Source organism: Lipophrys pholis (assembly GCF_963383615.2).
Source record: "Lipophrys pholis genome assembly, chromosome: 15".
In the NCBI taxonomy this organism is placed as follows: Eukaryota; Metazoa; Chordata; class Actinopteri; order Blenniiformes; family Blenniidae; genus Lipophrys; species Lipophrys pholis.
In genome coordinates, this window is record NC_137642.1 from 1,797,329 (window position 1) to 1,819,428 (window position 22,100).

Sequence of the window (22,100 nt, forward strand, 5' to 3'; positions counted from 1 at the left end):
GTACAGGCGGAGATGCCAACCTCTGCCACCCGGCAGTTGGCATCACACAGCCGGCTGGCACAGCCTGTGCCCCCGCTGCTAATTAGTACATGCACGGGTCTCGTGAAAACTCATTTACACACCTAACTTGTAACGTTTTTGCAAGAATTTGATTAAATATGCCTGAATTCATATTTTATTTCATGTTTGTGTCTGTCAATAAAAACATCTATCTTTTACCTGCTCATATTTTGTATTTTTTTTTGCAATTTTAGGTGATTTTAGGTCCAGTGTGTTCTTCCAGTGTGTCAAAATTAATAAATAATTGTAGAATCATGTAGGTGAGGTTGTGCTGAACAAAGGAACAAGGAATATTTAAGGTAAACACTTTAAATAGTGAGATATGAACGCAAAAGCAACAGCAGTGAAAACAGGCAAATTGAGCTTTCAGGCCCAAAGGGTTAATTAAGTGTAGCTACACAACCCTGAGACCCAAGCTGAGATATAGGTGATGCTTCCATGAAAGCGAGCATTAGCCTCAAAGCCGCGCTGTCAAGGTAAGTTTGTAAAAACATCCTAAATGCAACAGCAATAGGATACGTTTTTGGATCATTTCACTATAATTTGCATGATCAAAATTGGCTTTATGTTGAAATCGGAGCGATTTTCCATAGTAATTGTTTGGTTTTGAGAAAATATCAGCATTTTCATCACGTATACTCTGCGCCACAACAAAGAAAAACTTCAAAGTTTAAATTTTAAAGTTATTATGGCACTATTTTACTGTCCAGCCCACTAGAGCTGAAACTATAACTAAAACATGTTTGAGACCCCTACCATAGAAAATAGTCCCACCTACATGTGATTACATTGGTGTAAAAAGACTGTGAACAAGCGTGGAGGGTTTTCCACATCAAGAGACATCAAATCCACTTTCATCAAGTCCAAGATTTCCACACTAAAAGATGTCAGACTCAAATGCATCCACTCCTATTGTAGCAGTGCTGAAACAATAAACCCTCGGAATTACACTGCGCCGTTTCAGAGCTTGAATGGATGAGAAATGACCCACACCCTTTCAAAACTAAAGCAAGACTGTTTATTCCCTGGAGGATTGGGAGGACTCCGCCTGTCCATTGTGACACACTGTGCGTTCATCACACAAGAGCAGAAAGAAAAGCAGCACTTCTCGCTGTCACCATCCAGCCTTTCACAATGCTTAAACAGCAGTGCACACAAAGCGCCGTCAGCGATGCAGCACGTCGCCATCGCTCTTTTCTTCTCCACACTGGAGGCTCACTCACAGACCAGTTTTCAAGGTCAACACTGAATACTATTAACACAGGCAGATACTGGAAGACACATCGCTATGTACATCTAACAGAGAAGGAATAAACATGATGGAATGCAATCAACATAGATGTATGCGGCTAATACAATACCTCTTGTTAATTTGTAATTTTACATCCATTTATTTTTCCAGAAAATGTAAACTTACATGTTAAACACCACTTAATCAGATAACACAAGATAAATAAAGCTGCAAGCAGCGTTGAAAGGGTCTTTGCAGACCCACGCACGTCGGAATTCCCCTTGCTGCTCCATGTCACTTGAATTCCCAACCATAATCATTTTCAGAGAATCTTCAACTCTGTGTTTAGGTTTTTTTTGCCATCTAAAAACACACATGCACACAAAAACAGATTGTAATTTTATTTGAATTGGTCAGTTTTTAGTGAAAAGTAGTAAGCAAAAGGAAGTTACAAGCAATCGTATCATGGCAACACCGACCTAGTCATCAATCATCATGATACAGCAAGTTACATATCTCGTTTTTTACTCTAAATGTACCAAATGATGCAATTTAAAAATAAAAAGACTGTATGCTATATATAATGCATGAAATACCATAAAATGACAATTGACTGATTTAGAGTTACATGACCTTATATACTTGCTGTATCAAATTTGATACGTTATTTTCAACACGGTTTGACTAAAACATAGATTATGAAATCTTAAGTAGTTTCACATTGAATTAACCCAGTAACTGTTCCTCTTGATGTTTCAGTAAAAAATATTATGTTTTTCTTACCTTAAACTTTTCAAACTTGGCAAAGTTCTTCTTCAAAAACCACCCGTGTCCAACTCCTGAGTCATGGCAATAGTGTCACTGTAGTGTCACTGGAAGGCCTTCTAATGAGTGAATTACTACCCCCTGTTGGATTATCTGTGCACTGCATGTATCTGATTGTATACATCAGGTTTTTCAGGGAAAAAATAATGTAAGTGAATTCACCGGACATCTTTAAAAAGTTCCTAAAAACACAGTTGTTTGCTGAAGCATTTTAGTCCAATCGACGCACGGTGCCACTGACTCTCGGCACTTGTTATGTTTTTAAGATGTTTTTTTTATCTGTTTTTATTTGTTTTTACTGTGAAGCACGTTGTGACTCTGTCTGTGAAAAGCGCTATACAAATAAAATTTATTTACTCACTTACTTACTAAAGTTTCGATAATTTGGGGGAGTTGCACATGTGACTTGCGAAATGGCTCAACGGTGCCACCTGCAAAATTGGATAAAGGCAGCCCCAGAATCCCATTTCACAGAGAGCTACAAAAATCGGCACATATATGCCTCAGGCCAAGACAAACATACCGAAAACTCAACAGAAGGTCGGATATTTTGAAAAAAATTAGGGATTTTGGTGAATTTTTGCCCAAATTAAAACATTTTCCAGAGCGAACTCGTCCCACAGAGAAACTCCAATCTACTTCAACTTGGACTCTTTTGATATAAAAGGGGTTGAAGAGCAAAAGTTATCAAAATCTCTCACGAACGTTTTAGAGCATGGCCATGACCGCAGCACGAAGTTTGTTTCGCCATGAAACAGGATGTGTAGTGTAAATCGACTGACCTTGGTCAGATAGGACTCAAATTTGCCACATTGCATCAGAGTCCAGTCCTGATCATAACTATATGATAACTCTCAGTCGTAATGCCATTTGAGGGCGTGGCAATGGTCAAGAACGCCATGGAACAGGAAGTGCAATGTAAATAGAATGTATGTGATCAGATTGATCTCAATCTTGATACACTGCACCAGAGTCCAACCCTCATCACAGCCATATAACAATTACGACCATCAGCCATGGCACCACCTCCTCGAAACAGGAAGTGGGGTGTACATGATAAGATCTGACTCTAACTTCACATGTTGCTTGAGAGTCCATGTCTGATCACAGTCAATAGACAGGCACAACCATCGGGCATGATGCACTTGCATTAGCATACACGTGTATTAGCATACGCACTGACATTAGCACATGCGCAAGTTAGCATGTACATTCTCATTTGCGTATGTCCTCATTAACATACACACTCTCATTAGCATGCATGCGAATTAGCATATGGGCTGATGTTAGCATCCACGCTCATTTGCATACGAACTGACGTCACGAGAGTCCAAATCTAATCACAGTCAAGGGACACAATCATTGGGCATAGTGCCACCTGCTGGATACAAGAAGTGAGGTGTACTCGCTCTGTTCTGGCTGAAACCTTACACATTGAATGAGAGTCCACAGCCATAGTCTTCTACTGAAGCAGCTCTGTCAGATTGCACAATGAATTTCTGGTGACACGTGTAAGTAACAAGACGACTGTAATTCCTAAGAAATTCCTTCAGATACATAAGTTTTTCCTTTGGATCGCAGCAATTCTGAACTCCGCTGTTCTTTTCAATGTAAATGTTTAAATGTCAATCGTTTGTTTTTCAAGGTCTGGCGTAATCCGTTTATTGTGTTTGTACCTTTGCGCTGTGTCTTTCCACTTTGTCTGTGTCCTTCTCTTTCTTCTTCTCCTCCTTCTTTTCATGCTCTTTCTGCAGGCAAGCAAACGCGTTTCTCAGGTAAATAGCATGTACATGTCAAGGTCATTTCAACAAAGGTGGAAAAACACAATCATGCAAGAACACGTTCTATCTTTTTCTTGATAGACATAGTGATTGATAGTTCAGACGGGCATGAAATATTGTACTTGGTTCATTCTGGTGATTTCATCGGATTCGGGGGAATTTTCTTGGATGTGGGAATTTCTTAAAATGGTAAACTTCTGAGTCCAGCAACATAACAGGAACAGAACGTACATGTCTGAGTCAAACTCTTCACAACTCAGATTCATGGGTCGCGTAGCACTGAAATGTGGGATTCCTCAAAAACAAACACAGTTGAGCAGGAACTAAGAAGCTTAGTTAGCGTTAGGTAGATGTATTTCTGACAGTCTTTTTCTTTGCGGCCTCCATCTGAACACAAGCATGTACTTTTAACCAAATACATTCTTCCAAACAAGTTCTGTAATTACAATTTTCAGTTTGCGTAGGAGAGATTTCCAGCTTTCATTCATATCTTTGCACACCCTCCCAACATTGACACTGATTTAATGAATTGGGACAGTAACATGTAGCAGTGACTTTCCCTTTGAATATATCGGTACATATCATTTATGACAAGCATAATAAGACAAAACCGACATGGAAGGTATAGGTATAACCAACAGAGAGGAAAAGATGATCAAGAGAAAATGGTGCCAATCAATTGAATCTGTCAATTCAAGCAACTGCAGATTTCTGATAAAGGGATACTTTAATTAGTGTTATACCTTTGAAGTGAACGATCGGAATTTGTTTCCTCTTGGTGGCCGGGGACAGTTTTGAGTTTTCCATTTTATTTTTATTTTTGTGATTGGTGAATTGATGTGTGAGTCTGCATGGACAGGGTTAAGGTCTAGAGCCCCGTTTAAATGACAAAGTTTCAAGTGAAAAGTCATCGTTTTTGTATTTTGGATTCAGAAGGGTTTGTGGTTTACACAACAACGTTCTGAAAATGATGTTGGTTTGCATAGAAGTGGCAGAAATTTGAAAACGACGTAGTTAGCATGTCTTGTTAGCATGTTTTTTTGAAAAGTTCCACCTCTGGAGCCATTCTCAAACAGTTGTGTTTTCAGTTGTTCCGAGCACTGTTGTATAAACTGACACCCAAAATGCAAACAAAGGTTTCTGTTTTCACTTCAAATTGTTGTTGTGTAAACAGGGCCTAGAGAAATTTGTTCGGTATCAAACTGAACAACATCTGTTTGGTACATTAGTAAATAACTTTACACAAAGTTTCAAATTTTTTGGGCTGCTAAATTGATTAAAGCAACAAATATGTGAGGAGCTAATAAGCTGAATTCTGCATCGCAATTTTACAACATTATTGAGAAAAACCCATGTTTCTATGTTGACAAGGTATTGGGTATTGTTATTGGTAGGTGTTGGTGTTGATAGTTGTTGGTATTGGTGTTGGTATTGGTACGGGTTGGTGTTGGTAGTGATAGTTGTTGGTATTGGTGTTGCTATTGGGAGTTGTTGGTATTGATAGTTGTTTGTATTGGTGTTGGTATTGATGTTGTTGGTATTGATAGTTGTTCATTTTGGTGTTGGTATTGGTAGTTGTTGATATTGATAGTTGTTGGTGTTGGTGTTTGTGTTTGTATTGGTGTTGGTATTGGTTGTTTTAGGTATTGATAGTTGGTGTTGGTATTGGTAGTTGTTGGTGTTGGTGTTTGTGTTTGTATTGGTGTTGGTATTGGTTGTTTTAGGTATTGATAGTTGTTGGTGTTGGTATTGATAGTGGTTGGTGTTGGTATTGGTATTGATAGTTGTTGGTATTGATAGTGGTTGGTGTTGGTATTGGTACGGGTTAGTGTTGGTATTGATAGTTGTTGGTATTCGTGTTGGTATTGGTACGGGTTGGTGTTCGTAGTGATAGTTGTTGGTATTGGTGTTGGTATTGGTAGTCCACCCCTTCCTTGTGTAATTAAACTCCTCTCCCTCTGTTGTCCTTTTCAGATCGTCTCGTCAACATGTCTTGTCTCCTCGTCGATTTGTCTCGCCTCCTGTCATCTTGTCGCCCCTCTCGTTTTCCTCGTGTTTCCTGGACTTTGTTACAATAAACCTGGTTTTTACGGAACTGGCTGAGTCTGCGTTTGGGTCCACTCTGCACAACGATGACAAGTTATTTGTATTGGTGTTGGTATTGATAGTTGTTCATATTGGTGTTTGTATTGGTAGTTGTTGATATTGATAGTTGTTGGTATCGGTAGGGGTTGGTGTTGGTGTTGGTAGTTGTTTGTATTTGTGTTGGTAGTTGTTGGTATTAATAGTTGATAATAGGTGACGTCATCATTTCATAGTAAACTAGTTCTATCTTTAGAACCTCAGAATCACTTTATTAATTCCTGGTGTTGGTAGGGTTTGGTGTTGGTGTTGGTAGGGGTTGGTGGGCCTGTGTAAAGTACACACAGATATAGCTGATGTTCCCCACTTCCTACTATTAACATTGTGCAGACAATTGCCTCAAACTTTACACGTCCACACTCATCAAGTCTGTTAAATCAACAGAGTGAAGATTAAGTTAATTTAATCTTGAGAATAAGTAACAGAAAACCTTCTGTTAAACTCTTAAACTGGAGGTACCATTCAGCATCACAATGCATATTCATACGAAACATTCTAAATCTGACCATAGCATATATTATTATTTTACGAGTCTACTGTCCACACTGCTGATGCCACAGAGTAAGTCAATCATGGTACATGACATTGAGACACTGAACTGGTAAATTTCTCTCCTGTTATTCACATATAATACTGCTTAGGAATGGAGACAGAAGCAGGTTTCTTTCATTAAATCACTAATTCTAACATTGTGCAGCAGGCAGCTCCAGCAACCCTGGTAAAGACCTTATGCACCTCGTAGCAGGTAGAAAACAATTAGAACCTCTTTCTTAATGTCATTTTAATACACCCACAATGCAGATTTAATGTGCAGACATTATTAGTGTGCAGAGTTTGATGTAGTGTTTTGAGGTTAATGCCTCTGTCTCGCTTTGTTATATGTAAATGAGCCTGTGCCGACGCCAACAGACTCCAGCTAATGACTGTCAGGATGCCAAGGAGAGGAAGTTTACTTCTGCGGGTGAAGACTACAATCCAGCCATTAAGGTTAGAATAACTGTCTATTTCTCTCTCCAGCTCCACTCCCAATGCAATTACTCTGCCTGCTGCTCATCTGTTAATAGCTATATATGCAGCGTTGGTTGTTTGTCTTTAGGACACAATGAGTAATAGCACATGATCATCAATATTTACTGTAATGCAAATCAGAAGGGACACTGAGAACAATCTGCTGCTACTCAAGGACTGTCTTTTACTGAAGACATTAAGCCAGTAGCTTTTCTTTCCATTTAGGCTAATGTAAGGGTGGGCTATATGGTAAAAAATCTTGTCACAATTTTTGGGGAAAAAAATCACGATCACGATTTCATCACAATTCTTTTTTCATTGATTTTCTGAGATTAATTTGCATGTTTCTGAACAGTGTAACCAAAACATTTGCCGATGGAAAACAGCTCCAACAGAAAAAATAAAAGACAATTTAGGTCAAAGAACCTTTCTGAACATATTTTAGTTTATAGAATTCGTGCAATTTTGCTAATGTGCAAATAACGTAAACATACTCTAAGGCAGGGGTGTCAAAAACTCATTTTCACCAAGGGCCACATCAGCATAATGGTTGCCGTCAAAGGGCCAAATGTAACTAAATGTAACCAAATATAATGTAAAATAAATGTAACTACTCCTCAATTTTAAATAACTCCCACTTTATTACTTATTCATATTACAAATATTACATATGCATTTGCATAGATATAAAAAAAAGATTTGTTAGTTGCTCTGTTAAGTCTAAATTTGGCATACTTACCTTGGTGCTTGGTGTCAAAATGTGGACTTATACTGATAACACAAAAAACATAGTTTTTTCTCCTTGAAGCACAAACATGTATTCTCCTCCCCATCGTTCATCAAACAGCCTCTCATCTGCATCGATGTTTCTCTTCCTGGACATTTTAGGATCATTTGTATTCTCAATTCTACTTGTGGAAAATTGCATTGATATTTATTCACTGAAATCTTCACGGGTAATATAATATTTATTTATTTATTTATTCAGTTGATCTGGACAACACACATTATTGAACAATCATATCCAAATTGTAAATGTGCCAGATTGTAGCAAAACTGCTCATTTAAATCTTTAGTATTATAAAATTAATAGAATCGGCATGCATTGTGGGAAATGTAGTTTATGGTCAATGCAATCTTACAAAGATGTGGCGAACTGGAAGAAACAAACCTCACTACTTCATAAAATGATATTTTGCAGTTGGTGCAAAAGTGCATAATCAACAGTCAATAAAAAATTGTTAAGCTTTTTTTATTATTGTTGTTAACACCGGTCCCTCCGTGTCCGTGCCTCAACGCAGCACGAGGGGGGGGGGGGGGGGGGTTCGCTGCCGCGCGCGGTTTCTCGCAGGGGGGTTGTCCGCCGTCGGAAGTGCAGAACTACTTCATGTCAACAAAGGCACATGTAATTACCTAATTTCATAGAATGTTTGAACCTGCGCTCACATGTTCCCAATAGATGCGCACCCCAAGGCTTGCCCTCATGCACTGCACGTCTATTGGGATTTATTTTAAGACAATCAGGCCTTTAAGCCCTCGCGGGCCACATAAAACAACGTGGCGGGCCACATTTGGCCCGCAGGCCTTGAGTTTGACGCATGTGCTCTCAGGTAAATAACACTGTGATAAAGTGACTCTTGAAACATCAAAACTTAACTGCACCTGGATTTTGAGGTAGCTTTTATATGAACAGTAAAATAAAAAAAAATACAAAGCAAAATACCAAACAATTCATATAATATTCAAGACTTATTTCAAATGGGGAAAATATAAATATCAACTGTATAAACTGAGGCAATTCTTCAAAATAAGATTTAACAGGATTTAAGTACCAAAACACTAAATAGTTTATATAAATCAGTAAAATAAATTTTTTTTAAAAACATAAGTAACTGAGGTTATATAATTTCATTACACTTTTTATATTTAAAATCCTTAAATTCAAATATCAAAATCAACAGTGCACACCAATTAACCAAAGATATTTAACCAATCAAACAGTGACTAAGTAACAGTAAATAGTATAATAATAGTAGTATAGTGTACAATCATGTTTATGGATTGATACTATTGTAAATATAACAAATAAAGACAGATACATGTATTCTACTACAATAGACTACACATCCACTACCGACATGTAAAAACTGTCACATCTGCTACACAACTGAACTTCATCTGAGGTTTTCTCTTAAAGTGCAGCGATTTAAATAATTAAACTCCAATGTCGAGAACCTGATTATTAAACATCCAACAGCTTTAGAACATTTTACTGCTCAGACATCTGGACCAACTTCCCGTTTCTCCTTCAGCCACGCCTCCTCGCTACACGATCAAAAAAGACAAGCTCGTAATTCACTATGATTGGCTGGTCAGGTGAGCAAGAAACTTCTGATACATCAGTCCTTCATAATAGAACTGCAATATATAAAATGTTCTATATGTTGCAGTTCTATGCTGCAGCGCTGCCGCACAGCATACAACTGCAACATATAAAATGTGTTCTACAGACGATTCTATGATCTCTTTGCTTTGTCAGATTGTCAACACGTTCTAATCCTTTACGATCTAATAACACCATATTGCACACCCCTAGGCTAATATAATAATATATTTAAAGGATGAACTCGACACTGCAATGAAACTGTTTGACAGAGACTTCCTGGGTCAAAAGGGAAGCCTCGTCACAGGGTTCAAATGGTTTATTCTGCTCCTCTACTCATTACTGATGGTATCTCCAAAGCAACTTATCGCCTCCTGCTGTATTTATCGTCTTCCTGTTAATGGACTGATTCTCTTGGTTGTGGATTTGCAGACCCGATGCTGTGTTTTGCATGCAGTTTTATTGAGATATCTATGTGCACGTTTGAGTGTGTTATCTCTGAGACTCCAACAAGTCTCTGACTCGATTAACGATGAGCTAATGAGGCTAGCTTTGCACAATTTACGTCGACAGCATTAGCAGGCTATTATACTCCCATCTGATCATCGCTAATATAACCGAGCAAATTACAGCTGGGATGCTTCTTGTATCATGCTGGCTTTGCTTCCGACTTTGGTTATCTCATCAGGTCCTGGCTGCTTGGCCAAGGGAACGAAAACGAAAACAATTATGGTTGGTAAAGTTTGTTGAAAGTCGGTGTTTCAAGTGTGAAACTTGGTGTTAAGAAGGAATCTGCCATTTACAATAAAAACAAACCAAAACAATAATGCTGGCTGTGGAATAAACCAGCATGCATCTGTTAAAAGATGAGATTTCCACATTTTTCTAGGCTGTTGTAAAGATTCACTCGTAGGGGTGGTAGGGCTACCGGTATTGTATTGGTGTAGCCCTACATTTTTCTGCATTTTTCCAAATGTGAGTAAATGGAGAAAAAAAAAACCACAACCTGAGTCTAATATGTCCATGCACAAGACCACACGGTAGTAATGAGGAGCTGTGCATCTGGTCTATGTCTGTAACTTACTGGTCATTGATTGAACCCATTCAATTGCAGTAAAATAGTGCGTCAACACATTGAAAGATGGATTGAAATGCACTTAAGACCCATTGGGATCTACAGTAGTTGTAATATTAAAAACTATTTAGCATGATGAGATTAATGATACAAGTTTTATAAAGGCTAAGTAGAAATACGAGTACTAACTGATACCGAGTACCGATACAAGCTCTTATCAAATGCATTAGATGTAATTTACACACAATACGTAAACAATTTTGGCAGAACATAATTTACAGTCTGTCTTTCATGAGTTCATTCTCATTAATTTTAGCAAATAGCTAAATTGTCGACACTGGGCATACTCGCTTGAGTTCTGCCAAAGTTACTGACAGATTATGTAATACTCGAGTACTATACTGCACATAGTATTCACGAGTTCTATGTGCAGTATCATCATGTCATACTGCTTGGATGGGGATGCACCGATGATACCAGTATGTAACAGCTAGTCATGTTTTCCATTTTGGTTTTTGAGGACGAAATCAAGAAAGTCTTAAAAAGTCAAGGTCATAAAGTTAACCTTGGGATTATTTCCCCTCAATGAAGAGTAAAGCTGAAATGTGTTATTTTTCCTTTTTACACTACAAAAACAGCTTAGGGAAAATGCTGCATCAATGTACAAAAACATGCTGAAAATGAGAAATAATGGAGAAATAAGTATGTCTGTTTCACACCTGTACATTTCTGGTAAACTCATCCTGAGTCAGACTTCTTCATCAATAAATGCTCCACCAATGGTTTTCATAGGCAAAGTAAAAGACAAATTTTACCTGTAAAACCCTTTGTGACTACAACACATTGAACTTAATCACTGGAACCAAATGCAGGTCAACACTGGATGGGTGTGGAGTTTGCAGCCTGCATTCTTCCTCATAATCGTCCAATCCTTGGATGAACTCATGATAAGATAGAGAATGATTAGGAGGGTAAACCAATATTTATGTTATTTCAAACTGAATGTTAAGTGGACGTAAGAGAAACACAGATTTAGGTTTGAACTCTCTGAGCATTAAGATATTGAAGTCGCATTCCCACGATAATGTTTCAAGTTAAGATGCATAGTGTTTGTGTTTTTGTTTCAGAAACGTTGAAAATGTAATTTTCATGTTGGAGCACTAGTTGGTGCTGTTGTTTGTTTTTGCAATGAAACAACACACATGTGTAGAGAACAATGAGCAATAAACATTAACAATGGGAGTACACAGACATTCTAGTTGGGCTCGGTTAGTAGAGCGGTTGTCTCCGAAGGTTCAATTCCCATCTCTGCCTGCCTACATGCCGAAGTGTCCTTGGGCAAGACACTGAACCCCAAACTTCCCCCATTTGAGTGACAGCGCCTTGCACAGCTGCAGCCTCCAATGGTGTGTGAATGCGTCTGTGAATGGGTGAATGTGATGTAAAGAGCTTTGGGGCTGTTGTGTATTTATTGTCGACATTCACTGGTTTGTAACAGTCTGTGCTCGGATCTCACACCTTCCCTTTTATTTAAGATTGTTATATGTTTACACAGAAATAGTAACTAACTTAAATAAACCTTTTTCCAATCAAAATTGATATTTTGGGAATGAGCTATTTCCAGATTCTGTGGTGGTGCCCCCTTTTATTATTAATGAATAAATAACTAATTTATTCAAATAATTGTTCATTAATAATTTATTTTCGATAATTTATGAACTTTAAGTAATTACTCAATTACTTTAGGGGTTGTTCATACTCATGACAATTTACTTCCTTTAATAATTTAAATTTTTCATAAATTACTTCTAGTGATTTTTTACTTTCAGTTATCCATTACTTACAGTAAGGGTACATGTGCACTATGTTCATGGCAGCCACGGCAGCCCCGTTTGCCCGAAACGTAGTGCGCCGTGGGATTTTGGGGAATTCTTAGGAAGGCGTGGCACGTTTTTCACATTCTGTCAAGGCTCTCTACCAATGAAATGTGGACGCGGGGCCATTTCGTTTATGCCTCAAAGGGCCACCAAAAGTGAAGGCAATCATGGTATCCTGAGACATTTGCTGGGTGGATACATACCTTTGGATTTCTTTTTTGATGGCAGAGCTTGTAGAAGGTGTTCTGTCGTTGATTGCTCAGACCTGAACGAAACTCCCCCCCGGGCTCAGAGTCGGCTTCCTCCCAGACTGTGCGCACCATGTCAAGCCGCGATTGAACGTGATGAAAGGGCGCCGTGAGAACCGTGACAATGCGCGGCGCAACGTGATAAAACGCGAAGCAACCATCAAACAACCGCGATGGAACGCCCACTAGGTCACTTCCTGTAAGCCTCCCGTCCCACTATGGACTGCCTCCAAGTTCTATTACGGCCAGTTACGTGCTGCCAATGACGTTCATCCCGTTTTGCTACGGGCTACTAAGTTTCTCATCCACGGCGTGGCCGCTGCAAATTTTTTGACAATTTAAAAGTCTGGCACGGCACCCACGGCAATCACGACCTGTCATGTTTGCCCATCCCGTCCCCCTCCGTTGTCTCACGTCCATCCCGTTTTGTTCACAGTGGCCTGAAACGGGGCTGCCGTGAACATAGTGTAAACGCACCATAATCTAATGCTAATAACCAACCATAAATCCCAACAGTGGTCCTCTCAGAGAAGATGGCAGACACAGAGATGTCTGGTCATCCATACAGCCACACTCACACACTGATTGGACATTTTGCAGATATATAGAGACTTGTCACAACAAGAACAAAATGTGAAGTGTTTGACAAAGTATCAGGATATTGGGGCTTGCTGAGTTCCCACAGATCTTACATCCAGCTGACTTTACCCTTCTGGTTAACTCAATTTAATCAACTTGAATACCTGGAGAAAAGTGTATCTGGCTAAACTATGCTAATGCTACCTGGATAATGTAAACAGCGGCCCAAAATTATAATGCCTGTCGTTATGCACAGTGAAAATAAATGAAGCCCCTCTATTGCTGGCAGCTGTGCATTGCAGAAGAACGGCATGGGTAACTCTGGAAGGTCAAGACACCCAGAAAGGCTCAACGTCTGACACATATAGCACGTATACACCTTTAAAGGCCCACCAACTGCTCAAATTTTTGGTCATCAGAGAAGAAAGATCGGATTGTGAGAAAATCATTCATATAATCTGCAAATTGCTCTTGCTTTGTGCACAGTTCTGGGATGGCTGAGGTGTTGGTCATCAGCCCGCGCCGACTCTCGGACTGTGTCTGATATTTGGGGAGTCATAGCGGCAGTAGAATAGAAAAGCAGTATGACGTGATATAGTTATTCGCGCAACATCGGAATGCTAACGTAAAATGCTACTACATACTTACAAGTACATACTTCAAGCTCTCTTTGCAAAATTGGCCTCCCCAGTTCGCCTGTCTTTCCGAGCCAGACCGCATCCATGTTCTCCTCTTTGTTTTTTGGGGATTTTTCTCCAAACACAAGAATACCGCAAGGGCGAAAGTTCTGTCCATGTTTGGCATCTGTATTTTTCCTGAATGGATGACGCACACTATCGCAAAAACGATTATTTGAACAATAAATTTGTCTCATATGGTCGTGAACCGTGTGAAGGCTTTGATGACGGCGACGGCCAAAATTGTGCTGTTTGTGGGAGCATTAACATGTTGTGAATTAAAAAACAAAGGCAAGATGGAAACTTTCGTTTCAACTAGTGTTGGCCAATTACCAGAAAAACACATATGTTGGGATCTCAAAAGACCACAGAAAGTTGGTTCATTTCCAAGGAAAGACAATCTTCATTTGTCATGATATAAGTTCATGACATGTGGAGTCTGACCCTCACAGAACCTCTTTGTGTTTTTTCCTCAACAAGCAGAAAAAGTACCACAGACCCGAGCGACCAGCTCCTCCGGTCTGGACAAGGGAACACCCGGGAGGCTGCAAAGAAAGACTCTCCTGAATCATCAACTCCGTCTTCTTCTTCTTCTCCTCCTGCTGAACACAGCCAACCACAGTTAGCTGGAGGTGCTAACTGCTACAGAAGCCAGCAGCTTCTCTCCAGCCTGGACAACAACCAAACTCCTTCTTCAGAGACGTCAAGGAAGTGGTAACAACCAACTGGGCAAATACCTGAGATTATTTCAACCTGATGCTCTGCATAGAACTGTTTAACTTTGATGAAGATGTGTTGATTCTATTACAGTAATTGAGTTCTATTGATGATGATATTAGATTCTATTATAGTAATTGAGTTCTATTGATAATGATATTAGGAATAGTTATCAACCTGTAAACCAATGTTAGCTCTGCCACACACACACAGGGTCTGTAGGCTAATCTCTGCTTTACTAACTTGTTAACTCACAATCCTACACATTTCATATGAAAGACAACATCACACAGTAGCTAAACACCGTGTGACCGACTCCAGACGTTTTATAAAGCAAACCACCTTCACATCAACTCATTCTAGAAATGTTCCTTTAACAGGCACACAGGAAGCAACGCTAAAGATGAGCTTCTATGTTCTATTGTTCTCCAACGGTTGGTTGAGACTGAGGACAGACTTCCTGCTCTCTGGTAACCTCCATTCTGAATGTAGTTTATTGTGATCCAACATCTTGTTTTGTAGTTCCATCACACACACACACACACACACTCTCTCTCTCTCTCTCTCTCTCTCTCTCTCACTCCAAAATCATTCAAGCTTCACTGTTAATTCTAGTAATTGTAATTAATTTAACTATTAATTCAAATTCCAAATAAACTGTTTGGTATATCTCATGTGAATGATAGAACTGAATTGGCTATCATATCCTGTTAAACAGGTGGAGCTCCCGAGGTATCTGATACAGATCATTTAAAATTTTCAATAACATAATTAATAACTATATTTGATCATTATTAATCATTATCGACAGCCAAACTACCAAAACCCAACATAAATGGTACCCCCTGCCCGAACTAAAAACATAAAAGGTACCATGTGATCCTTATGAGGTAAGAAATCCCTACACATAAGAGCTTAGTTCGACATTTGTTCTTGACTGTTTTATGGATGAATAAAGTCACATAAAGACATGATATGCATGTGAGAAGGTGATATGCCCTTCTCCCTTTAAAATAAAGTCTTGAAGGCACCTGCACACTGTGGAAAAAAGGGAGTGCTTGTGAATATTGGGAGTGTGGGTTGGAGACGGGTTGTGGCATCGCGTCACCCACACTGGCTTGGGTGGGGCCGGAGTGTGCATCAGCGCACATTTTGGCACAACAGAGATGGAAAATCCATCAATCAGAAAGATGGGACCATGCGCTTTTGTATTGACTTTCGCCGGGTGAATGCCCAATCCCACTTTGACGCTTATCCCATGCCTCGGCTCGAGGACTTAAATGAGAGGTTGGGAAAAGCGTCCTATATAACAACACTGGACTTGTGCAAAGGTTACTGGCAGGTACCCCTGGCCAAGGAGGCCAGGCCGTACACAGCCTCCCGTACACCCCAGGGACTTTTTCAGTTTGTGGTCATGCCCTTTGGCCTTCAGGGTGCACCAGCCAGTTTCCAAAGGTTAATGGACATTATTTTGGCTGGCACTGACTCCTTCGCCGCCGCATACCTGGATGACATCGTAGTATACAGCACCACCTGGGAGGACCACCTGCGTCACCTAGGTGAAGTACTGCACCGCATCCAGCAGGCAGGGCTGACCATCCACCCGCTCAAGTGTGCTCTGGCCAAGGAGGAAGTGCAGTACCTTGGTCATGTTTTAGGCCGGGGTGCGATCCGGCCACAAAAACGACAAAGTGCAGGCCGTACTGGACTGCCCAAGGCCCCACACCCAGAGGGAGGTCCGGTCTTTCCTGGGCCTGGCGGGCTGGTATCGTCGGTGTGTACCAGACTTTGCCCGGAGAGCAGCTCCCTTGTCTGACATGACTCGGAAGTCAGGCACCTCCCAGATCCAGTGGAGGTTAGGAACAGGAGTGGGCGTCCAAAGATCTGAAGGCAGTGCTCTGTAAAGACCCAGTGCTGCAGAGCCCCGACTTCGAACAGCCCTTCACTGTCCTGAACGATGCCTCTGGGGTTGGTCTTGGGGCAGTGCTCCTCCAGGGGAAGGGGGAGGACCAGAAACCGGTGGCATATATCAGCCGGAAATTATTCCCCAAAGAAACAAGGTATGCGGCAGTCGAACTGGAGTGCCTAGCTGTCAAGTGGGCACTTGACAGCTTCAAATACTACTTGCTGGGCAGAGACTTCACCCTAGAGACAGATCACCGCGCCTTGCAGTGGCTAGGGCGCATGAAGGACTCAAATGCTCGCATCACCCGCTGGTTCTTGGCTCTGCAACCGTACCGTTTCACGGTGCAGTACAGAGCTGGTAAACAGAACATTGTTGCAGACTTCTTGTCTCGCCACCCTGTTTGCGAGACTCCAGAAGGGGTGGGAAATGTGAGAAGGTGATATTCCCTTCTCCCTTTAAAATGAAGACTTGAGGGCACCTGCACACTGTGGAAAAATGGGAGTGCTTGTGAATATTGGGAGTGTGGGTTGGAGACGGGTTGTGGCGTCGCGTCACCCACACTGGCGTGGGTGGGGCCGGAGTGCGCATCAGCGCACATTTTGCCACAACAGAGCCGGAAAATTCATCAATCACCACGGCTGACAGTAGTTATCAAACATTCTGGGCCTGTAGGGAGGTACCCCCTACATCCCGTGTCAGTGGCACACAGTATAACGCGCGCCACTGAAGGAGCTGCATTTCAGCCGTCAGATGGCAGATGGCACAGTCCACTGGGTGTAGGAGTGCACTGTTTGTATATGTATGTGTAAATATGTATAGTGGGGAATTGGTGATGGGTTAAAATAGTGTATTGTATATGGATTGAATGTTATAATGGTTTTTCTGTTTGCTCAGATACTTTATTATTATAATTCTTCAGTCATGTTAAATTCGGGTGGGTTAAACACCCCTTGGACATTCGACTGTCACCTCATCCTCGCAACCACCACCAGGCCAAACACATCCCGAGTCGGGGTGACCGCCTCGGTCCCTCACAATGCAATCTACATGAGTAAAAAGACATCATAGCACAGAGTGACAAAAGAGACCTGCACCTCCTGTTTGCTCCTGTCGGCCTGGGAAGACGGCGAGGTGGAGGGAGGGGCGGCTTCAGACGACTTCTGCTGGAAGACAGAGTTTGAGACAGAGGGTTAGACATGAGGAGATCCAGACAGGGGTGAGGAGGGTGGAGGGTGAAGGGTGACCATGGCATGGGGGGAGAGAACTGAGTTAATTAGAAGGAATGAGGGACTTTCTCAGAGTGCTCTCCGCTCCAGTAGATGCTGCACGCAGAGGCTATATTCGGCCTTGCAGCTGCACAGTGAATGGCATCTCGATGGGACCTCACATCCTCACAAACACACGCACAGTCATAGAGAGTGAGGACGGCCTCTATTAACCTGCAAGTGACCTGAGAGATAGACGGAGAACAGGGCTCAAATTGAACTCTGCAGTCCACCAGCAACAATAACCAATTGTTTTCACAATCCCATTTTTAGAGTGCTTTGTAGAGGAGGAAACAGCAGTCACACAGCATAACAGCAACAGCATCTTCCTGTGACCCTCCAACTCTACAGAAGGGATTTTTTTGTGTCAGCTGTCCAACAAGGACTGCCACCAATTACCAAATGTTTTCATCAACATTAGGTTAATGCAGCTTTTCAAGCAGCTTGGGTCTTACAGTTTTTCTCGATTGGTTTGGCTCATTTCTGGAAACAGAAAGTAAATTCTCAAAGCTTTACGTGCATTTGGCAAAATAGTCCAATGGTTCAGCACAACACTATGGCTCATCTGCAAAATGTCATATCTCTCCCAAAATAGTTAACTCATGTGTCAATACTACACCTAAATTTTCTCATATAAATAGTCAATGGCCCCAAAATGCAAAGTCTTTTTGGCATTGTGTAAGCACTGTTGGTCAAAATGTTTAGATGTTTTGTTACTATAGCAGTGGACCATGGAAATATCACTTATGTCACATTTCAAACTTGGTCCAGACCATTCACTGACAATGAATGGTTACTGTAATTGAAGCATTTTGTCTCACTACCAGAAATCAAACTGTATCAAACTGAAAAAAATGATTGACCTACACTGTCATGGAATTTGTTACAGTATTTTTATTCACGAACATAAAGTAACTGCCAAACATCACAGTAAAAAGAAAATGTATACAGCAAAATATACTGTACTGTAAACACATCAACACATAAAAAGGAAAAGGATATTCAACATCATTCACACCAGTTTTTCCACTTCAATGGTCGTCCTCCTCATCCTTCTCACTGTCGTGGTTGTCCTCTCTCTGCTGTCTGTCTGGCCACAGATTTTCATCCACATCACACATGATATTCTCCCTTGCAATGCAACAGGGGAAGAATCTACTTGAATGCCGTAACCATCCCCCGCACTGATCTGCTGTGACATTGTCTGAGTGAGCATCCATTGCTTCGAGGAGGGACCTCTGGTTCTGAGCCTGATGCTCATACACCCCCCACCTCCAAGCAGAGAACAATTCCTCAATTGGATTGAGAAATGGGGAGTAAGGTGGTAGGAGCACCATTAGCAGTCTTTGGTGGGCAGTGAACCAGGCCTTTATGAGCAGGCCGCGGTGGAAGCTGACATTGTCCCACACAACTACAAACTTTGACCAGTGACGCCCTACCGAACCTCTCTTATTTTCTGGGATGAGATCTGAATAAAGGTGATCCAAAAAGAACAGGAGCTTTTGGGTATTGTATGGGCCAAGTGTGGGAATGTGGGTGGCCACACCATTTTCAGAAATGGCAGCACACATTCACCGTGGTCCGGTGGCCAATGATATTCCAGCCACGTTTTCTCCTTTGGCCAGGTTGAAGCTGGCTTCATCCAGGAAAACAAGGGTGTGAGGACTCTCATTCCCCTCCAATGCCATTATTCTCTTCAATACAGTACAACAAAATGTCAAATCAGTTATACGGTAGAATCATACCATAACAGCAAATTACATAGGAATGTTTTGTGTTCTCCACCAAAAGTTCAATATAGTGGCCTCTGTGCTTTACTGTAAACAGGTGGTAATGAGAGATAACCAGTAACACACCACTGACTTACATTTACATACTGGAACCGCAGCTCTTTCACTCTATCAGAGTTTCTCTCAAATGATACCCTTTACAGCTGTTTCATGCTCATCTCATGCTTCTTCAATACCCTGTCTATTGTTGATATCCTGATAGTGTTGATGTTCTGGAATATTAGATTGTCCTGGATTATGGTATTATGGATCTCTCTTAGTGTGATGGCATTATTTGCAATCACTATATTGCAAATCTCTTGTTCTTGTTCAAGGCTAAGTAGTGTTCTTCTGCCACCAGTACAAGGTTGTTGTCCAATCCTAGACATAGAATTCACAAAAAGACAATATTACCATTTGTATTGTGATGCACTGTCCTGTCCTGTAGACCTGTAGAGTTACCAATTGTCCGGCCTGTACCAAGTGGTTAGTGGCTCCACCGGCAAAGTTCTCGATGCAATCAACACACTTAAACGGGAGTTGTTTGAAAAAATAGATGAGAAAGCAACTCAGATGCAAACGGAACTCTGCGACGCCATTGGGAAGATTAATAAGAGGCTGGATGACACAGAGAGTCACACGACTGACTTGGAGGCCGAATTTAACACCAACTCGGACACTATTGCTACCTTGGAGTCGGATGTGTCGGGTTTGAAGAAGGAGCTGGCCACACTGAAGGCACAGTGTGAGGACTTTGAGGCGCGATCACACCGCTGCAATGTCTGCATCACTGGGATGAAAGAGGGACAAGAGCACGGTAAACAGCCCTTCCAGTATGTAGCAAACATGCTGAAAGAAACACTTGGTTTGGATAAACTGCCTTGCTTGGACCGAGCACACAAGACTCTCCGTGCCTGGAGCCCAGGACCCTATGGTTTTTGCAATGTTTCTTATTATTATGATTATTATTATTATTATTATTTTGCAGCAAACTTGCATATACACTCACCAGAGTTGGCACGCTCATAAAGACTGGCAATAGAGACCTAAAAATAACATGCTGGTACCCCAGACCTAAATCCGACAGGAGCGCCGCAGTTTGCCTTTCAAAGTACGAATTTCTACCAAAAACAGCCCTCAACCTCTGAGGGAGAATTACATTTGACCCCCTAAACATGCTCAAAGACTCACCAAATTTAGCACGCTCATTAACACAGGATAACATTATAAGAAAATGTAAAAAAAAACAACCCCCAGAGTGCCAAAATGTACTCTCTAGCGCCACTTAAAAACACTACAACGGCCACCAAAAACACTTAAACAGCAACAACGGCCCGTAGGAATGTCGTAGTGAGATCAAACCAAAACTCAATTGTTCGTCTCATCGAGCCCTACAAATCACATGCTGGTACCCTTGACCTAAATTCGACAGGAAGTCCGTAATTTGCCTTTCAAAATAAGATTTGCAATCGCGAGCTACTCTGAGCTAGAATATCTATCGACTTGAAAAACCTATTAAATGACAGAGGAGACTCTCCTCCTTAATAATCCCGAATATCATTTTCAGTCGTCGAGCGATTTTGTTTTTTTTAGCCGTCAAAGTTTCCCGCCTCCTCGCCCCAGTTTAAAGCTATCTCCTCTGAGGGCGAATATCATATCGGCTTCAAAATACTATGAATTGATAGAGGAGACTCTCCTGCTCAATAATTCTGTTCAACTTTTTGACTAATCCAGCATTTTTTTTAATTCGCCATCAAAGTTCCGAACGCCGGATGCCGCTGTCTCCTCTACACGGGTTTGAGCTCAAATTTCACCAACTAAACCTGCTCAAAGGTTGATGAAACTACACCAATATGTAGGTACACGTCTTGTGCTTTGAATGAGGGACTACTTTTGTCTTTATTTTAAATGGTTCTCGATTAACAATAATTTTTTCGAGAGGTCCGCATCGACAGGGCTCATTCTCTCTCACGGCTGCTGGCTGCATGCCAAGCTGAGACGGAACCCACACACACACACACACACACACACACACACACACACACACACAAGCCCCAGTTCAGCTGTGGAAGCTCCTGCCTTGTTGTGAAGTCCTTTGGCGTGTTAACCCGGACCACTAGAAGCAAGTGACCTGCTACAAGCCAGACGTCATTCGCTCTCTCCAGCTACGCTTCGAGGCTGGACAGCTATAAAGGTAACACTTGTCTCGACTCCTTGTTATTTTACTCGGCCATTGGACTCGCAACATATTCTAATCATCTTGACCGAGTCCAACTCTGTTTTTAAACCTGGCTTAAAGCTTGAATCTTTTTTAATAATTTTTTAATTGACGCAAATCAACCTTCAAACGTCATTTTGACAGTCAATCTTCTAAAAACAAAAAGACAGCCAAAAAAACAGCGCACAACTTGAGCTTAGGGCTTATTTTTTAATATTTGGGCATTGCTTTGTGAATTTCTGCTCCTTTCACTTTATTTCTGGATGTGTCTGAATGAAATGCTTCAACATGGAGGAATGGAGGTGTAGAATGATCAACGCAGCTCTATAGCCATTTATA

General features: G+C 41.2%; 1 protein-coding gene across 2 annotated transcripts in view; it reads right to left on the reverse strand.

Moving 5' to 3' along the window:
• The window catches only part of smap1 (small ArfGAP 1), a 227,822-nt gene that overhangs the window by 132,031 nt on the left and 73,691 nt on the right, over positions 1 to 22,100 (reverse strand). The window contains exons 5-6 of one of the 2 annotated variants that reach the window (XM_080482213.1): positions 17,604 to 17,672; positions 3,793 to 3,864 (exon numbers count right to left, since the gene is read on the reverse strand). In XM_080482213.1, coding sequence (XP_080338339.1) covers positions 3,793 to 3,864; positions 17,604 to 17,672 — 141 coding nt within the window. The remainder of the gene's footprint in view (positions 1 to 3,792; positions 3,865 to 17,603; positions 17,673 to 22,100) is intronic. The other variant, XM_080482214.1, reaches the window with a different exon arrangement.